General features: G+C 45.0%; 1 protein-coding gene across 8 annotated transcripts in view; it reads left to right on the top strand.

The window, feature by feature from the left end:
* ST6GAL1 (ST6 beta-galactoside alpha-2,6-sialyltransferase 1) overlaps nt 1-15,553 on the top strand; it is a 137,700-nt gene that overhangs the window by 110,321 nt on the left and 11,826 nt on the right. For 7 of the 8 annotated variants that reach the window (XM_060298302.2, XM_060298297.2, XM_060298296.2 and 4 more), the window contains 2 exons: nt 1,591-1,688; nt 2,728-2,931. In XM_060298302.2, coding sequence (XP_060154285.1) covers nt 1,591-1,688; nt 2,728-2,931 — 302 coding nt within the window. The remainder of the gene's footprint in view (nt 1-1,590; nt 1,689-2,727; nt 2,932-15,553) is intronic. The other variant, XM_030861092.3, reaches the window with a different exon arrangement.

Below are 15,553 nucleotides of genomic sequence, written 5' to 3'. Positions count from 1 at the left end.
TTCCCTGCTGTGGCCAAGCCTGGGGTATGGTCCCTTTCCTTGTTCATCTCTACCTTGTTAAACTCGACCTACAACTTTGTAAATAGTCCTTTTATTTCGACCCTCAATGACTCCATTTGAGCTTGTCATTTTTGTCTGCTGGGACTCTCAGGTTTTTTCACCTGTGAAATGGGAAAGTTGACCAAGTGGAGTTTCTGATAAATCAACATTTCTAGTGGTTACTACTGGTCACTTTTGAAATCAGTGACTGATTCTGACAAAACTTGTTGCAATCCGAGTTGTGTAAAGATAAACTTCGCGCTCGATTTGCAGTTCTGTGTGCCTGTCCTGTTATCTGATAATGTTTGGACTATGGGCATCTCATGTAACTTTTAAACAATTTTGATAAAAATTTTGTCCTGGGATTGAGGATAGGGTTGTTTTTGTGAATGAGATGTCTAGATTCCTGAGGTTTGGTATATACGTTAGAATTGAAATAAAGAGGGAGGCCTTCTTCCCTTAATTCTGTGGGTATTTTCCGTTAGGTCCTCTTACATTGAGCTAAAATCCACTCCTACCCCTCTTCTCCTGATGCCACCTTTGTGCATGAAGAACCACCCAAAACAAACCCGCACAGAGAGAAACAGAACAACAGAGGTTTGGGCTGACCTCCAGATCTTGTGCAGATTTCAGTGGTGAACCGAAGCTTGTTTGATCAAATAAGCTTGAGATGAGCTCTCACAGGATCACAGAGGCTCAGGGTTAGGGTGGATCTTAGAAGTCATCAGTTCCCTCCCCCATCAGATTGGTCATTGCCAGGCAGAGAATCTTCTCCAAGTCTTCCAAACCCTGCTTAAACAGCTAGAAGGACAGAGAACCAGAGCTGGGGAGTGAGTAGATCTTTAAAAAGATTGTCTGTTTGATCTTGGCTGGATTTGAGACATTGTTTCTGACAAAGAGCTTTTTAAATTTTTAATAGAATATGTGGGGTTTAGTTTAGCTCTATGACCTCTTTTCCACCTCTGCCACCACCCAGGTTTGTGACCCTTCCTGGGGCTCGTGTTCCTAAATGGGACACTTCAGGATGCCATAGTGAATCTCTTTCATTTGCCGTGCACTGCAAGCTTTTCAGAATGCCATGGGGTACTTTGCACTTGTGGGTTAGACCAAGCTTATGGTAGGATCTTCATTTTTCTGACAGGGATAGAAGTATGACCTACTGGTAATACCAAGAGAATCTGATTTGCTCCTTTGGTAACTGGAATAGTGATTCCACTATGAGTAGTGCACTGGCCCTGTCCACGTTGCCCCTGTGCCCGGGCACACTGGCATCATCGAGTGGATTTCAGGAACACCACCATATGGACCTCTTTAGCCTTCGCAGTGGTTGGGCAGAGAGTTGGTCACCTCTGTCTGTGAACTTTACCTGATTGCACTGTACAAATATGATCGTTGTCCCCTGTGTACCAGGATGAGATAAAGATTAGGATGTATTATTCTCTTGCCCCCCCCCTTCCTCCTGCCCTCTCTCTCTCCAGACTGCTCTCTGCATATTGCTGACGCTCGCATCGTCATCACTGCTGATGTGTTCTGTTTCCTTGTGGTTTACAGATGATCACGATGCAGTCCTGAGGTTTAATGGGGCACCCACAGCCAACTTCCAACAAGATGTGGGCACGAGAACCACCATTCGCCTGATGAACTCTCAGGTAAAATTTCTTCTGTGCAGAAGTACAGTGAGAGAAGTTTCCTTCCTAACACAGTCGTGGACGGCGCTGAGTAGAGTGCAGTGGTCAGTACAGAGACTCTGCAGTTAGCTTGCCTGCCATCTAAACCAGCTTTGCCTCTCTTAGCTAAAAGATCATGCCTAAGTTACTCATGCCTCTGTTTACTCATCTGTAAAGAGGGGAGAATAACAGTACCTTCCTCACAGGGTTGTTGTGAGGAACACACGAGAAAATCCATGGGCTCTGAAGTAGAATGTATTTACTAGGAGCACATCAAAGCCACCGGCTTAATTAAGTCCCTTGCCCTTCCTGCGTCCTGGATTCCTCATGGAGAAAAAGACAGTGATTCCATGATCCAGCGTGGTACTTTGGTCATGGGAAGGCCCCTGTGGCATTAGTCTGCATTACTGGAGGTGTCCAGTGTCCAGAGAAAGCCGAGTTCTGCTGTCCCCGTGGCCGCAGGTCACATCCAGAGTGTTGCCCAAGGGAAAACAGAGGATATCCAGGGAGAGAGAGGACTGTCGTGAAAAGTAAATGAAGCAATGAACGCGGGTGTGCTTTCTATGCTGTAAAACCTTATCCAAGTATTATAAGACAGCATCACAGTGTAATTTATGTGTAATACAGCATTACAATTCAGGTATTACCTCATGAATCCCCCTAGACTATTCATTTCCTGAAGTATTTCCAGGTAGCATATGCTGATTTCTCTATACTAATGGGAACTTAAGAAGTACTCTTGCCACAAAGTTCTGCTAATGGATTGAATTAGTGGAAAAAGCTGGATTGCACATGTAACAAAAATAGCATGATAGGGCTATAAACCCACTCACCTCACTCCCGACCACCAATGTCTGTCTTTTTTCTGAGTATACGTGTAAGCCTTGGGGGGTTTTATGTCAGCGTTTAGACTCTGTACACTTTCTAGGGCTCGTGGGTGTGGACTGGGTCCTGGAAGTGACCCTAAGTGCCCTTTCAGCACCGTCCCAGCATAATATGCATTTCTCCTCCCCTCTGCCAGGCCTCCACTTCCCTGTTTCTCCCAGCAATCTCTTCACTGCCTGACCTTCAGGAACTCACCACCTGGGCAGAAGCTGCTTCCTGCATGGCCTGCTTTCCATCTGAGGCCCACAGTCCTAGGAACCTTTTCGTGATGGGACTTAACTCCTTTGCAAGAGGCCACCATCTTGTTTTCGATTCTTCTAATCCTTCTGTTATTATTTGGGTGATGATGATGTTGTCACTTTCTAACACTGTAACATCCTCCAGCAGCCTCTCTGTGCTTCTAATACCTGTTTCTGTTCAGCCTTACGTTTGGGGGTTCTACATTACTTTTATGATAAGCTATAAGAGGGCAGGTTAAAAAAAATAGATTCGTCGGCAAGAGAGTCTCTGGAGCAAGTGGTACTTGAGCTAGACTTTGAGAGATGGGCAGAATCTAGAGAAACAGCACTAGGAAGGCATCCAAACAGTGGGATTGGCAGGACAGAGCCGCACAGGAGACGAGGGGGCACTCAGACAGCCCTGGCAGGGTGGGGATGGGTCTGGACTCGTGCTGCCTCGCAGAGGGAGGTGAGGCTGGGGCTTCATGGCTGCTCAGACTCTGGTGAGTCTGGAAGATCAGGCAGAGGGGCTGGGATGAGCTCGCCCTTCTCTCTCCTGTCCCTTCTTGTGCCGCAGTCACAGAAACCTGGAGCTGGAGGGCTCCCCAGGGAATGCAAATGCCTAACTTCTGCTTCTGTATAAGATGGTACCTAAATACCCAGGAGAAAGGTGTACTTACCCTTGCTTCCTAACACAAACGGGGACGGTGCTGCGCAGAGCACAGTGGTGAGGACAGAGACTGCAGCTAGCCTGACTGCCGTTGAAACCAGCTCTGCCTCTCTTAGCTAAACGATCACGCCTAAGCTCCTTATGCCTCTGTGAAGAGGGGAGAGGGGAGAATAACTACCTCCTCACAGGGTTGCTGTGAGGAGTAAGTGAGAAGATCCACGCAAAGCATTTAGCGGCCGGCGCTTATGCATAAGTGTCACCTGCTCTGATATTTATGTGTGCGGAACTGAGGTGGGTGTGGGGGGTACGTTGGTGAGCGAAACAGACTCAGCCCTGTTCTCGTGACACCATCCAATAGTCATACAAACAAATATAAAGTTACAACAGACAGCTACAGAGGAGAGGGTTAAGGTGCTACCAGAGCCCATAAAGGGGCATCTTCCCTAGGCAGGGAAGTCAGGAAGAAGTGAGGAGGTGATTCTCCACCGCGCCTGAGGAGTAAGGGTAGACGGCGAGAAGTGGGAGAAGAGGCAGCAGCGTGGGTGAGGCCTGTGTGGAAGGGAGCTGGGACGCACCAGGACCCGGGAAGAGGTGAGTCTGGGTGGTGGGGATGTAGAGAGGGACGAGGCTGAGGGTGAGGAGGAGCCAGGCCATGGTGCCTGTTTTCTTCTCTGAGGCATAGCCAGACTTGCGTTTTGTAAACCCCTCTGGCTTCCATCTGATCAGTGCAGTGGGTGCGGTGGATGGACAGACACACTTAGGGGGCTCTTGCAATCGTGTGGACTAGCAATGCTGGCAGTTGCGCCAGAGTGGAAATGAAGGGGACTGTGAGGAAAGAATGGATTTGAGAGCTACTCAGAGTGTGCAGCCACCAGGCTGTAGTGTGTGGTTGGGCGTGAGAGGTGAAGGGAGGGGGGCCACAGGTGCGCCTGGGTTTCTGGCTTGCGTAACTGGCCAGCTAGTCACTGAGAGGGGAAGGAGTACTGGCAGATGTTTTGGGTTGTGAGGGGCGGGTAGGGTCAGAGAGGCGGGCAGGGATCAAAAACGTGGTTCTGCATATGGTTGATCTGAGCTGCCTTTTACGTGTCTGTGAAGAGAGGTCCAGTAGGCAGTTATAGAGATGGGACTGGAGTTCAGTGGAAAGGTCTGGGCTGCAGATGAGGGTTTGTGAATCGTCTCTATCTATGTGGCAGTGAAACAGTGGGACCAATTGAGGGCACTAGAGGGAGTGTAGAGAGAGGAAAAGTCCATGCAGGGGGTTTGGGTAATGAGAGCAGCGAGAAGGAGGTGAGAGCCATCAGACGCTGCTGAGAGGCCAATTTAGATGAAGACTGAAAAGCATCGTTCTCTCCTTAGCAAAATGGAGGCCACCATTGGCCTCAGCGACAGCCATTGGGGAGAGCGGTGAAGCCAGATTGGAGAGTGTGGAGGAGTGGGGAGGGAGGAAAATGTGGAGAGTTCTTGCAAGAAGGCTGGCTCCGATGGGCAGAGAGAAATAGGGCAATAGCTATAGAGAGTTGAGGGTTCCGGGGCCAGTTTTTGTTCTTTTCATTTTTTAGATTGCAGAGAATTGAGTATGTTTAAAAGTCAATGGGGGGCTTCCCTGGTGGCGCAGTGGTTGAGAGTCCGCCTGCCGATGCAGGGGACACGGGTTCGTGCCCCAGTCCGGGAAGATCCCACATGCTGCGGAGCGGCTGGGCCCGTGAGCCATGGCTGCTGAGCCTGCGCGTCCGGAGCCTGTGCTCTGCAGAGGGAGAGGCCACGACAGTGAGAGGCCCGCGTACCGCAAAAAAAAAAAAAAAAAAAAAGTCAATGGGAAGACAGTCACAAAAGGAAAATCACTGTATGATTCCACTTATATGAGGTCCCTGGAGTGGTCAAGCTCCTAGAGACAGGAAGTAGAATGGTGGTTACCAGGGCCTGAGAGGAAAGAGGAATACTTGTTTAATGGATCTAGAGTTTCAGTTTCAGAAGAAGATGAAAGAGTTCTAGAGATGGATGGTGGTGATGGTTGTATAACAGCATGAATGTACTTAATGCCACTGAACTGTACACTCAAAAATGGTTAGAAGAGTGCATTTTATGTTATATATATTTTGTCACACACACAAATTTAAGTCAATGAGGAGAAAACCAGTTGATAGAGAAACTGAATATACTTAAAAGAGGAGATAATTAAGTCAGTGGTGGGAGTGGTGGATCCAAAGCCTAGTGGAGGATTAACCCCAGCAGGAGGGGTCAGGAGGGGTCAGAAGGGAAGAAGGATGCAGGGGAGTAGCTGGAGGCCGTCTCTAGTGGAAGGATGACGGGGCTTCAATTTTCTCTGCAAAGTAGGGTACAGAGAAAAGGAGGCTTTTCATAGGGAGGCTGAGGGGAAGAGAGGTTTCAATAGAGGAGGTTTGAGCCAAGAAGGTTTGAAATTGTCATTGAGGAAAGAGTAAACCAGAGGAATGGAGTAGGGTCTCCAGGCCGTGCTAGCCGCTTCGAGGTTGGGGAGCGTGGATTCAGAGAGAAATCCAGCTGTTTGCTCAGGGGTGGGATGGTCTGCAGATCAGTAGGAAGCTGCAGGCAAGAGAGGGAGCACGGAGGAGGCCTGGAAATTCTCTTGGATTCGGGAGGCCACTCCCTTCTCGGGCATCTCTTCCAGGTGTTTAGTGAAGGACTAACCCTCAATCCTCAAAGATTCTGAAACTTTAATTTCTAGCAATTGCTCTCCTGGGTATATATCCAAACAAAACAAAAACAATGCTGAGAAAAGACACATGCACCCCAATGTTCACTGCAGTACCATTTACAATAGCCAAGACATGGAAGAAACCTAAGTGTCCATCCACAGATGAATGGATAAAGAAGATGTGGTACATGTATACAATGGAATATTACTCAGCCATAAAAAAGAATGAAATTTTGCCATTTGCAACAACATGGATGGACTTGGATGGTATTATGCTAAGTGAAATAAGTCAGAGAAAGATAAATATTGTATGATATCACTTATATGTGGAATCTAAAAAATAAAACAAACTAGTCAATGTAACAACAACAACAAAAACAGACTCACAGATACAAAGAACAAACTAGTGGTTACCAGTGGGGAGGGGCAAGATAGGGGCAGGGGATTAAGGGGTAGAAAACTACTAGGTACAAAATAAAAAGCTACAAGGATATATTGTACAGCACAGGGCATTTATTTTATAAGAACTTTAAGTGGAGTATAACCTTTAAACATAGTCACTATATTGTGACTGAAACATATAATACTGTTCACCAACTATACCTCAATGAAAGAAAATAAAGCCAAGGTAAGATTGCCTGGGAATTAAGAGACAGACCTTGATCGAATTTCTCCCTCAGTACCTAACTGCGTGAGTGACTTGAGCAAGTCGCCTTATCTTTCTGAGCCTCAGTTCCCTTATTTGTAAAGGGAAATAAGAAAAGTTGCCCTGCTGGGTCTTTGTAGGATCCAGTGAGATTACTGAGCGTGGAGCATGTCACTCAGAGGCCCTCATGCTGAAGCAAAGGCTGTGTAAAGGGTGGCCGTTGTCCCTAGTGCAGCGTGAAGGCCTGCCTGTGTCTGCTGGGCAGTCACTGTGCCCTCCCATTTCCCAGGCAAGTGGGCATCTTGGCTCCCAGCAAGGATGTCAGCCAGCTTGGGGACGCTTCAGAGGTGCCCAGCAGAAGGGAGAAAATTAAAGGATAATTTTCAGGAAAAAGTAAGCTCATGACTATCATAGTGTCTATTTTATTCATATGAGGAGGGAACCAGGCAGATGTTATAACCGGTTCAGAGGAAAAGTCAAAACAGTACAAAATCTGAATAAAGGAATGCAACTGTTTTTTGTCACGAGGTGGGCAGGAGGAAGAGGGAATTTAACTGAAACTCTACTGGGCAAGGTTGAATAAGCGTGTCTGTAGTTCACTACAACTTACAACGCGCTGCAAAACAGCTCTCACGGGATTAGAATCTGATAAAGAGGAAGGGAGTGCTGCAGACAATGCATAGTTCTCCACTGAGGTGCAGCATGTTTTCCTGCACTTCTGCATGGCTGTGGTCCCTTTGCCAGGGCTGAGAGGGGGTGGATGGCTTCCCAGGGTGCCCAGTCCACTCTCAAGAAAGCCCTTCCCATCCTCTTCAGGCACGCTGACCCTCCTTCCTCTCTTCCTGTAAGTGGCTCTAAACATCAAGCCTGTTGCTTTGACACTGGTCACGGGCAGCCGCGTGACCTTGCTCCTTGTGATACTGACATGTGACTGATGCCCTTCTATTATGGCCCTTTCTCATATTGGTATCCTAGGAAGCTGGCAGTCTGTCTCCTCTATCTTTTGTCCCAGTTGGTTATCCCAGCTGTTTTGTGTCTGTTTCTGGGCAAACTGAGTCCCCACCATCGCACCCAGACAGCACCTGGCACCCCAGAGTTCCTGGGGGAATAGCTGTGGGTTTGGTAAATTGTGCCTTTGAGCAGCTCATTTTCTTCCCAGAGGGAGAGCTCCTCTGGACGGCAGCTGGGCCCGGTTTTGTTTGTTCAGCTCCCAGCCTCCTCACATGCGGAGGACAGACTTTTGTGCATCTGGCCTGTGACAAAGCCATGGAAAACAAAGAGGTGGTTTCTAATTGAGAAGATGGCTTTTTAAAGAGAATGGTGTCATACCGTGAAGTTTCAGCAGCTCTACGCAGGCATCTATGTACCAGGTGTTGTTATGAGATTCCATAGGGAAACCACATAGAGCTAAATGTGGGTCTTTAAACAAATTCAATTGTGACTCTAAGTGTAAAGGTTTCGTGAGACTCAGCTGAGCCCCTGCTGGGCCCAGTGGCTTCCTTAGAAGCTCTTGTACAGGTTTGGGAAGAGAAAACCTACACCCTGTGCATAGTGATACGTGGACTGGACTTCACCCAGGGCATTGCCAGATCACTTAATGGGGCTTGAGATATTAGCTGATGCCACTTACTAAATACTTCTGTTGTCTAAGGGCCATACCTGTCTTACCACATTTCATGACAACTCTGTGAGGTGTGGCCACAAAACACCATTTTAGATAAAGACACTAAGGTTCAAAGGGTTGAAGTGAATTACTCAGGGTAGCACAGAAACTAAGCAGTAGAGGTGGATCTGGATCTAGGTTTGTTTGCCGGTGGTACATTAACTCCCCTGAGCTTTCTTTAAGCGTTTCTAGGTCGCTGATATTTTTCAGAAACACAGAAGGGGCTCGACTTGATGATATTGGACACAGGGTGCCTTCTTACTCCAAACCTCTGGGTCATAAGTGGCTTTCAACGTGCCAGAGCTGCCCTTGGTCTTCTCTTCCTTGTGTAGCCCATCCATCTGGTGTGCAGCCAGCTACCTAGATTCCATTCAGTCAATCGAATAAGCTCCCTCGAGACCCTGCCTAGTATGGGGGAAGAGCAGGAGAATGCAACGCTCTCCTCCTCATAAGGGCTTCCGTTTAGTTGAAGAGAAGAAGACACACCCCGCTCCCCAACATACACACACACACACAAAACCAGTAAAGGTGCTGTGCGGAAGCAGAGTATATTCTTTTTGCATGAGTTTGACTATTTGAGATACCTCATGTAAGTGGAATCGTGCAGTATTTGTCCTCTGTGTCTGGTTTACTTCACTCAGTATAATGTCCTCCAGGTTCATCCATATTTGTCATATTTGGTAGAATTTCCTTCTTTTTTGATGCTGAGTAATATTCTATAGAAGCAGATTGTTGAATGGTGGTTGCCAGGGGCTGGGGTGAGGGACAGATGGGGAGTTGCTATTCAATGGGTATAAAGTTTCAATTGTGCAAGATATATAAGTTCTTAGAGATCTGCTCTACCTTGTGCCGATAGTTAACAGTACTATATTTTGCACTTAAAAATTTGTTAAGAGGGTAGATCTCATGTTAAGTGTTCTTACTGCAATGAAAAAAAAGCAGGGTGTACTCCAGTGTGGGGCCGATACCCCCGGCCTGGAGTTCTTTGGCATGGAGTTCTTTCTGTGAGGGCACTACTGAATCTTGAAGGGAACATTCAAAACCTATATTTAATTTGTGGAAAATAGCTATCTTTAAAATAACCTGCTATCTGACCTCACACCACATTTCAGCTCAGTCACCACGCACAACCAGTGCTTACATCAGAATCTCACTCAGTCATCAAATGTCTACACTTTGAGGTCATTTGCTAGGAATTTTTGCATCTGTGTTCATGAGGGATATAGGTTTGTAATTTTCCTTTCTTGTTATGTCTGTCTGTATTTTTGATATCAGAGTAATGCTGTCTTTGTAGAGTGAGCTGGGAATGGTTCGTCTAAAATTTTCTGGAAGGGTTTGTGTAGAACTGGTATTACTTTTTTCCTGAGTGTTTGGTAGAGTTTACCAGTAAAGTCATCTGGGCCTAGAATTTACCTTGTGGGAAGGTTTTTAGCTACAAATTCAACTTCTTTAATAGACACAGGGTTATTCACGTCACTTGTTTCTTCTTCCCGAGCTTCGTTAGTCTATATCTTTCAAGAAATTTGTTCATTTCTTCTACGTTATCGACTTTGTTAGCATAAAGTTGTTCATATTTCCTCATTATCCTTCTAATATCTGTGGAATAAGATGTGATGTCTGAAGTGACATGACATCCTTTAAGGTGATCCAAATGGTATTGGAAATCCCAGAGCCGAAAAGGACTTCGGAGATCAACTAGCCATTCATTTCAGAATGAATTACTGATCACCTGCTCCATGCCAGACTTTGTGAACAGGGCTAGAACTCAGCTGCCAACAACAGCAGTAAAACAGAAACAGACATGCTCCCTGCCTTTGTGAAGCTCAGGGTCTTGCCTGATTGTTTCATTTTACAAATGAGATAACTGAGGCCTGAGAGGAGAAGGTGAGCTGTACAGTTGCACAGAGCACAATGGCAGGCCCATGTAGGCTGAAGCCTTCGTAACGGCCTGTCCAGGACTCTTTCCTGGCTCTCTGGTGACACGTTCTAAGTCCATGTTTTCTCACTCCCATCATATAATTTATCCATCTCATTTATCACTTAGCTCTCCCACTATGAGAGGAGGCATTTTTGGCCTGTTTTGTTCATTGATGCCCAATGCCCAGGTGCCCAGGATAGTGCCCATTACGTAGTAGATGTGCAAGAAATATTTGTTGAATGAAATATAGTCCAAAGAACCTTCTGTTCACTCAGTGGATTGCCTCCAAACTTCGTTTTTTTAAACTTTTTATTTGAAAATACTTGAAAACTTCCAGAAAAGTTGCAATAATATGACAAATACAAAGAATGCCTATATACCATTTATCCAGATTCACTTATTTTTTCATTTTACCCCATTGCTATATCATCTGATCTATCCATCTTTCATATTTTTTTTCATTTGAGAGTAAGTTGTATACATTGCAGACATCAAGCCCTAAATATTTGTTACAGACCGAAAGTTTACAGCTCTCCCACAAATTTTATGTTGAAGCCCTAACTACCCAATATGATAGTATTTGGAGGGAGGTGGGGCTTTGGGGAGAGAATTATGTTTAGATGAGGTCCTGAGGGTGGCGCCCCCATGATGAAGGGATTAGGATCCTTATAAGAGGAGGAAGAGGGACCAGAGCTCGCTCTCTCTCCGCCATTAAGGACACAGTTAGAAGGTGGCCATCTGCAAGCCAGGATGAGGGCCCTCACCAGGAACCAATCTGCTGGCACCTTGACCTTGGACTTCCCAGCCTCCAGAACTATGAGAAATAAATATCTGTTGTTTAAGTTACCCAGTCTATGGTATTTTGTTATCGCAACCTGAGCAGACTATGATTTTTTGGTACCGAGAAACAGAGTGCTGCTATACAAATACCTGAAAGCGTGCAGGTGGCTTTGGAACTGGGAAACTGGTAGAAGCTGGAGGAGTTCTGAAGGGCACACTAGAAATACAGACAGAGGGAAATTCTGGTGAGGACTCAGAAGGAAAAGAGGAGAGCTGGAGAGAACGCCTCTTTTTTTTTTTTTTTTTTTGCGGTACGCGGGCCTCTCACTGTTGTGGCCTCTCCCGTTGCGGAGCACAGGCTCCAGATGCGCAGGCTCAGCGGCCATGGCTCACGGGCCCAGCTGCTCCGCGGCGCGTGGGATCTTCGCGGACCGGGGCACGAACCCGTGTCCCGTGCATCGGCAGGCGGACTCTCAACCACTGCGCCACCAGGGAAGCCCGAGAACACCTCCTTTTAGAGAAGACAAATAATCATGAACAGAACGTTGGCAGAAATATGGATGATAAAGGCCATTCTGGTGTGGTCTCTCAGATGGAAATGACACGAGGAACATGTTATTGACCAGTGGAGAACAAGTGACCCTTGTTATAAAGTGGCAGAGGACTTGGCTGAACTGTGTTCTAATGTTTTGTGGAAGGTGGAACTTGTGAGTGAAGAAACTGGATATTTAGCTGAGGCAATTTTTAGAAATTGCCTTAGGGAAAGCACTGAAGGAGTGGCTTGGTTCCTCGTGACTGCTTTTAGTAAAATGTGAGAGGAGAGAAATGAATTGAAGAAGGAATTGTTTAGCAAAAAGGAAACAGAACTTAAAAGATTTGGAAAATTCTCAGCTTATCTATATTGCAAAAAATGAGAAAACTTGTTCTGAAAAAAACTAAGAGGATGGCCCAACAAGCATTTGATAAAAAGGTCAGTGTGGGAGTGAACCACAGACCTAATCAGCCACCCCAGCAGAAACACTGCTAGTGTGAACTGAACGAGTGTGGATACAGGACAAAATGAAGGCAGGCTGTCAGACTTAGATTCTACAGGACCAAACTATAGAGCTCTTTGCCCGCAAACATATACCATTCTTCAAGACAAGGGAAGAATGAACCCAATGGTGATTCAGAGACCATCAGGGCTGCCTCCTTGGTTTCAAAGGGGGCAGGGCACTGCCTTGACCTCAGTAGGCCATATGGCAGCTGCCCAGGGCCTTGGGGGAGTGACTCCTACCCGGCAGAGCCACGCAGGTGGGACTGATGCCCCACCACGTCTATAAGGCAGAGCATCAAACCAGAGAGGATTATTCTCAAGCCTTAAGATCTAATGGTATGTACTTTGCTAGGCTTAGACTTTCTTGGAACCTGTCACTTCTTTCTTCCTTCTAATTTCTCCCTTTTGGAATGAGAATCTCTACTCTATGCCTGTTCCACCACTGTATTTAGGAAACACATAATTTATCCAGTTTCACAGGTTCACAGCAGGAGAACAGTTTAACTTCAGGTTGAATCGTTTTGCTCTCTTCTGGTTTAGATAATAATATTTAGATAAGACTTTGGACTTCAGCCTTTAGAGTTGATACCAGAATGAGTTAAAACTTTTGGGGATGTTGGGGTAGAATTAATGTGTTTTGTATGTGAGAAGGACATGATTTTGGGGGATACAGGGGTAGAAAGTTATGGACTGAATGTTTCTCCCCCAAATTCATATGTTGAAGTCCTAACCCCCAATGTGATGGTATTTGGAGACGGGGCAAATGGGAAATAATTAGGTATAGAAGAGGTCTTGAGGGAGGGGCTTCCACGATGGGATTGCTGTCCTCATAAAAAAATAAGGAGAGAGACTAGAGCTTGCTCTCTTTTTACCATGTGAGGACACAGGGAGAAAGCAGCCATCTGCAAGCCAGGAAGTGGGCCCTCACCTGGTAGCTGAATCTGCTGGTACCTTGATCTTGGACTTTCCAGCCTCCAGAGCTGTGACAAAGAAATGTCTGTTGTTTAAGGCATCCAGTCTGTGGTATTTTGTTATAGTAGCCTGAACTGACCAAGATAATACTTTAATGTGTACTTCCTAAGAATATGTCTTATGTAACCAAAATATAGTTATCAACTTCATACATTTACACTGATACCATACCTTAATCTGGCTGCATTGCAGTTTTGTTAATTGACCCAATAATGTCTTTTATGGCATATTTTTTCTTCTAGCACAAGATCCAGATTAGGATCACGTGTTGCATCTAGTTGTTACGCCTCTTTAGTCTCCTTCAACCTAGAATATTTCCATATCCTCTGTCGTTTAAGACACTGACATTTTTGAAGAATAAAGTCCTTCTTTAAAGTTTTTTAAAATTTAGGGTTTATCTGATGCTTTCTCAGTATTAAATTCAGTTTCTGTATTCCTGGCTGGAAAACTACACAAATGACACTGTATCCTCCTAAGAGCATCATATCAGGAGGCATCCAGTGTCCATCTGCCCTTCAGCTTGGATATGGTGTTGTTTGATTTGGCCACTGTATAATTACATTTTTCCCTTGCGGTCTATGAGTGAACACTTTTAATACTGTGCCATTATTCTGCTCCAGATCAAAATTCCCTCCTACGTTTAACATTCATCGATCACTTTTGCCTGAGCCAGCCTTTACTATGATGGCTGAAAAATGATGGGTCTTTTAACTTCAGCTCTCCCTTCTCCATGTAATCCAGCTGGCACTCAGAATTTTATTATAAGCAAGAAGCCTCCCTTCTCCTCCTCCATTTATTTCCTTCCTCCCTCCCTCCCTCCCTCCTTTCCTCCCTCCCTTTCTTTCTTTCTTTTCTTTTTGTATTTGTTATTGGTAAGAACTCAGAGATTCCTATATTTTCAATGGTTTCTAATTCATTACGGTTCTGAACTACTTAGGTGTTCAACTTGTCCCAGATCTGGCTAGTGGGAGTTCCGTCAAGCTGGCTCTTGTTTCCCCATGACATGCATGCCCTCATCGTTTTTTAAAATACTTCTATACTTTCTGGCTTAACAAGATGTTCCAGTTCATTTTGTAACCTATCTGTTGGGTTTTTAATATTTCATCTTTATTAATTTTATCCTGAATGCACAAAGTGTTCTGGCTCAGAGACAGATTTCTTATTTAAATACCTTAGAGTAAGTAAGAAGTGCATTAGTCTCCGCTTACATTCTTATTCCTAGTGCAATGCAATAAGAGCCAGGCCAATTATCCTACATGAGTAGCCAGGTACCCTATAAGCAAGGGACAAAAAATAAGTCATTTTTTTCCCTTGCTTATAAAAGGCAGGAGGTAGCTGAAAAAGAGTCCCCTTCTTACTCCAGCCCTTTGGAATATAAATAAACTTACCTAGAGCTGTCCCTAAGTTCCTGGGCTCTTTCCTCCTGCTCCGGTCTTCCTGGTCTCTTAGAATATATTTGTATTAACCTAGAGATATAGTCTGAGCTGTAACCATTTAGCTTCTTGGGGGAGATAAGTGAAGTTTTACTATGTTTTGAGTCAGAGAAGAGCAATTAACTAGACAAATAGCTATAGATTTTATTCTCATTGTTTATAAAGTCTCAGGAATCTGGGGCTTTCTGCAGGAGTGCCGAGAGATCCTGGGAAGTTTTATTTCCCCATACTATCCTACCCTACTTCTGGGATATGCCAGTTTTTCCCAAGGAGCCCTGGTTCCTTTAAGTGAAAAATGGTATTAGAGACCAAGATCTAGGTACTAGATATGTTCATGCCTAACGAGGTTGTCTTTGCTTCTTGGCCCTTTCAGCAGGTAGAGGAAATATATGCATGTACACACACAATACTCATACATGTGTATTCATTCATTTACACATATGCATACGTGTGTATGTATACACACCTACATAGACACATGTATATACATGCAAAGATACCTATTTTAGAAATGACAGACTTAAATTGATACCTCAGTCTTTCCACACGAAGGTATTCCTTGCCTTCCCCATTGTGTATTTGTAACCCCCCCCTTCTTTCAAAGTGAGAATCCCCCTTCTAACAACATCAGCACACTGATTTATTTGCTCATATCTATAGTACATCTAAAGTAATTTGAAAATTGTTTTGCATATCTCTACATAAAACAAACCTATCAAAGTTTAGGATTTGTTTGCAATTCTCTTTCACACCCTGCCCAAGACTGAGGGGATATGGCCAAATAATGAGGTAACCCTAAGTTACCTCGATTAGTCCTTCTGTTTCTCTTCACTTCGATTATGAATTCATTTGAAATTCAACTGTATTCATTTTGTTCCAGTTCTAGGTTTTCCTTTTCCTTACCTAAAAAAAAAAAACACAGAATATTAACATGCTTCCAAAATTCAAAACT

The sequence above is a fragment of the Globicephala melas genome, chromosome 4 (genome assembly GCF_963455315.2).
Source record: "Globicephala melas chromosome 4, mGloMel1.2, whole genome shotgun sequence".
NCBI lineage: Eukaryota > Metazoa > Chordata > Mammalia > Artiodactyla > Delphinidae > Globicephala > Globicephala melas.
The sequence above is the reverse complement of the archived record's forward strand: the minus strand, read 5'-3'. Positions and strand labels throughout refer to the sequence as shown.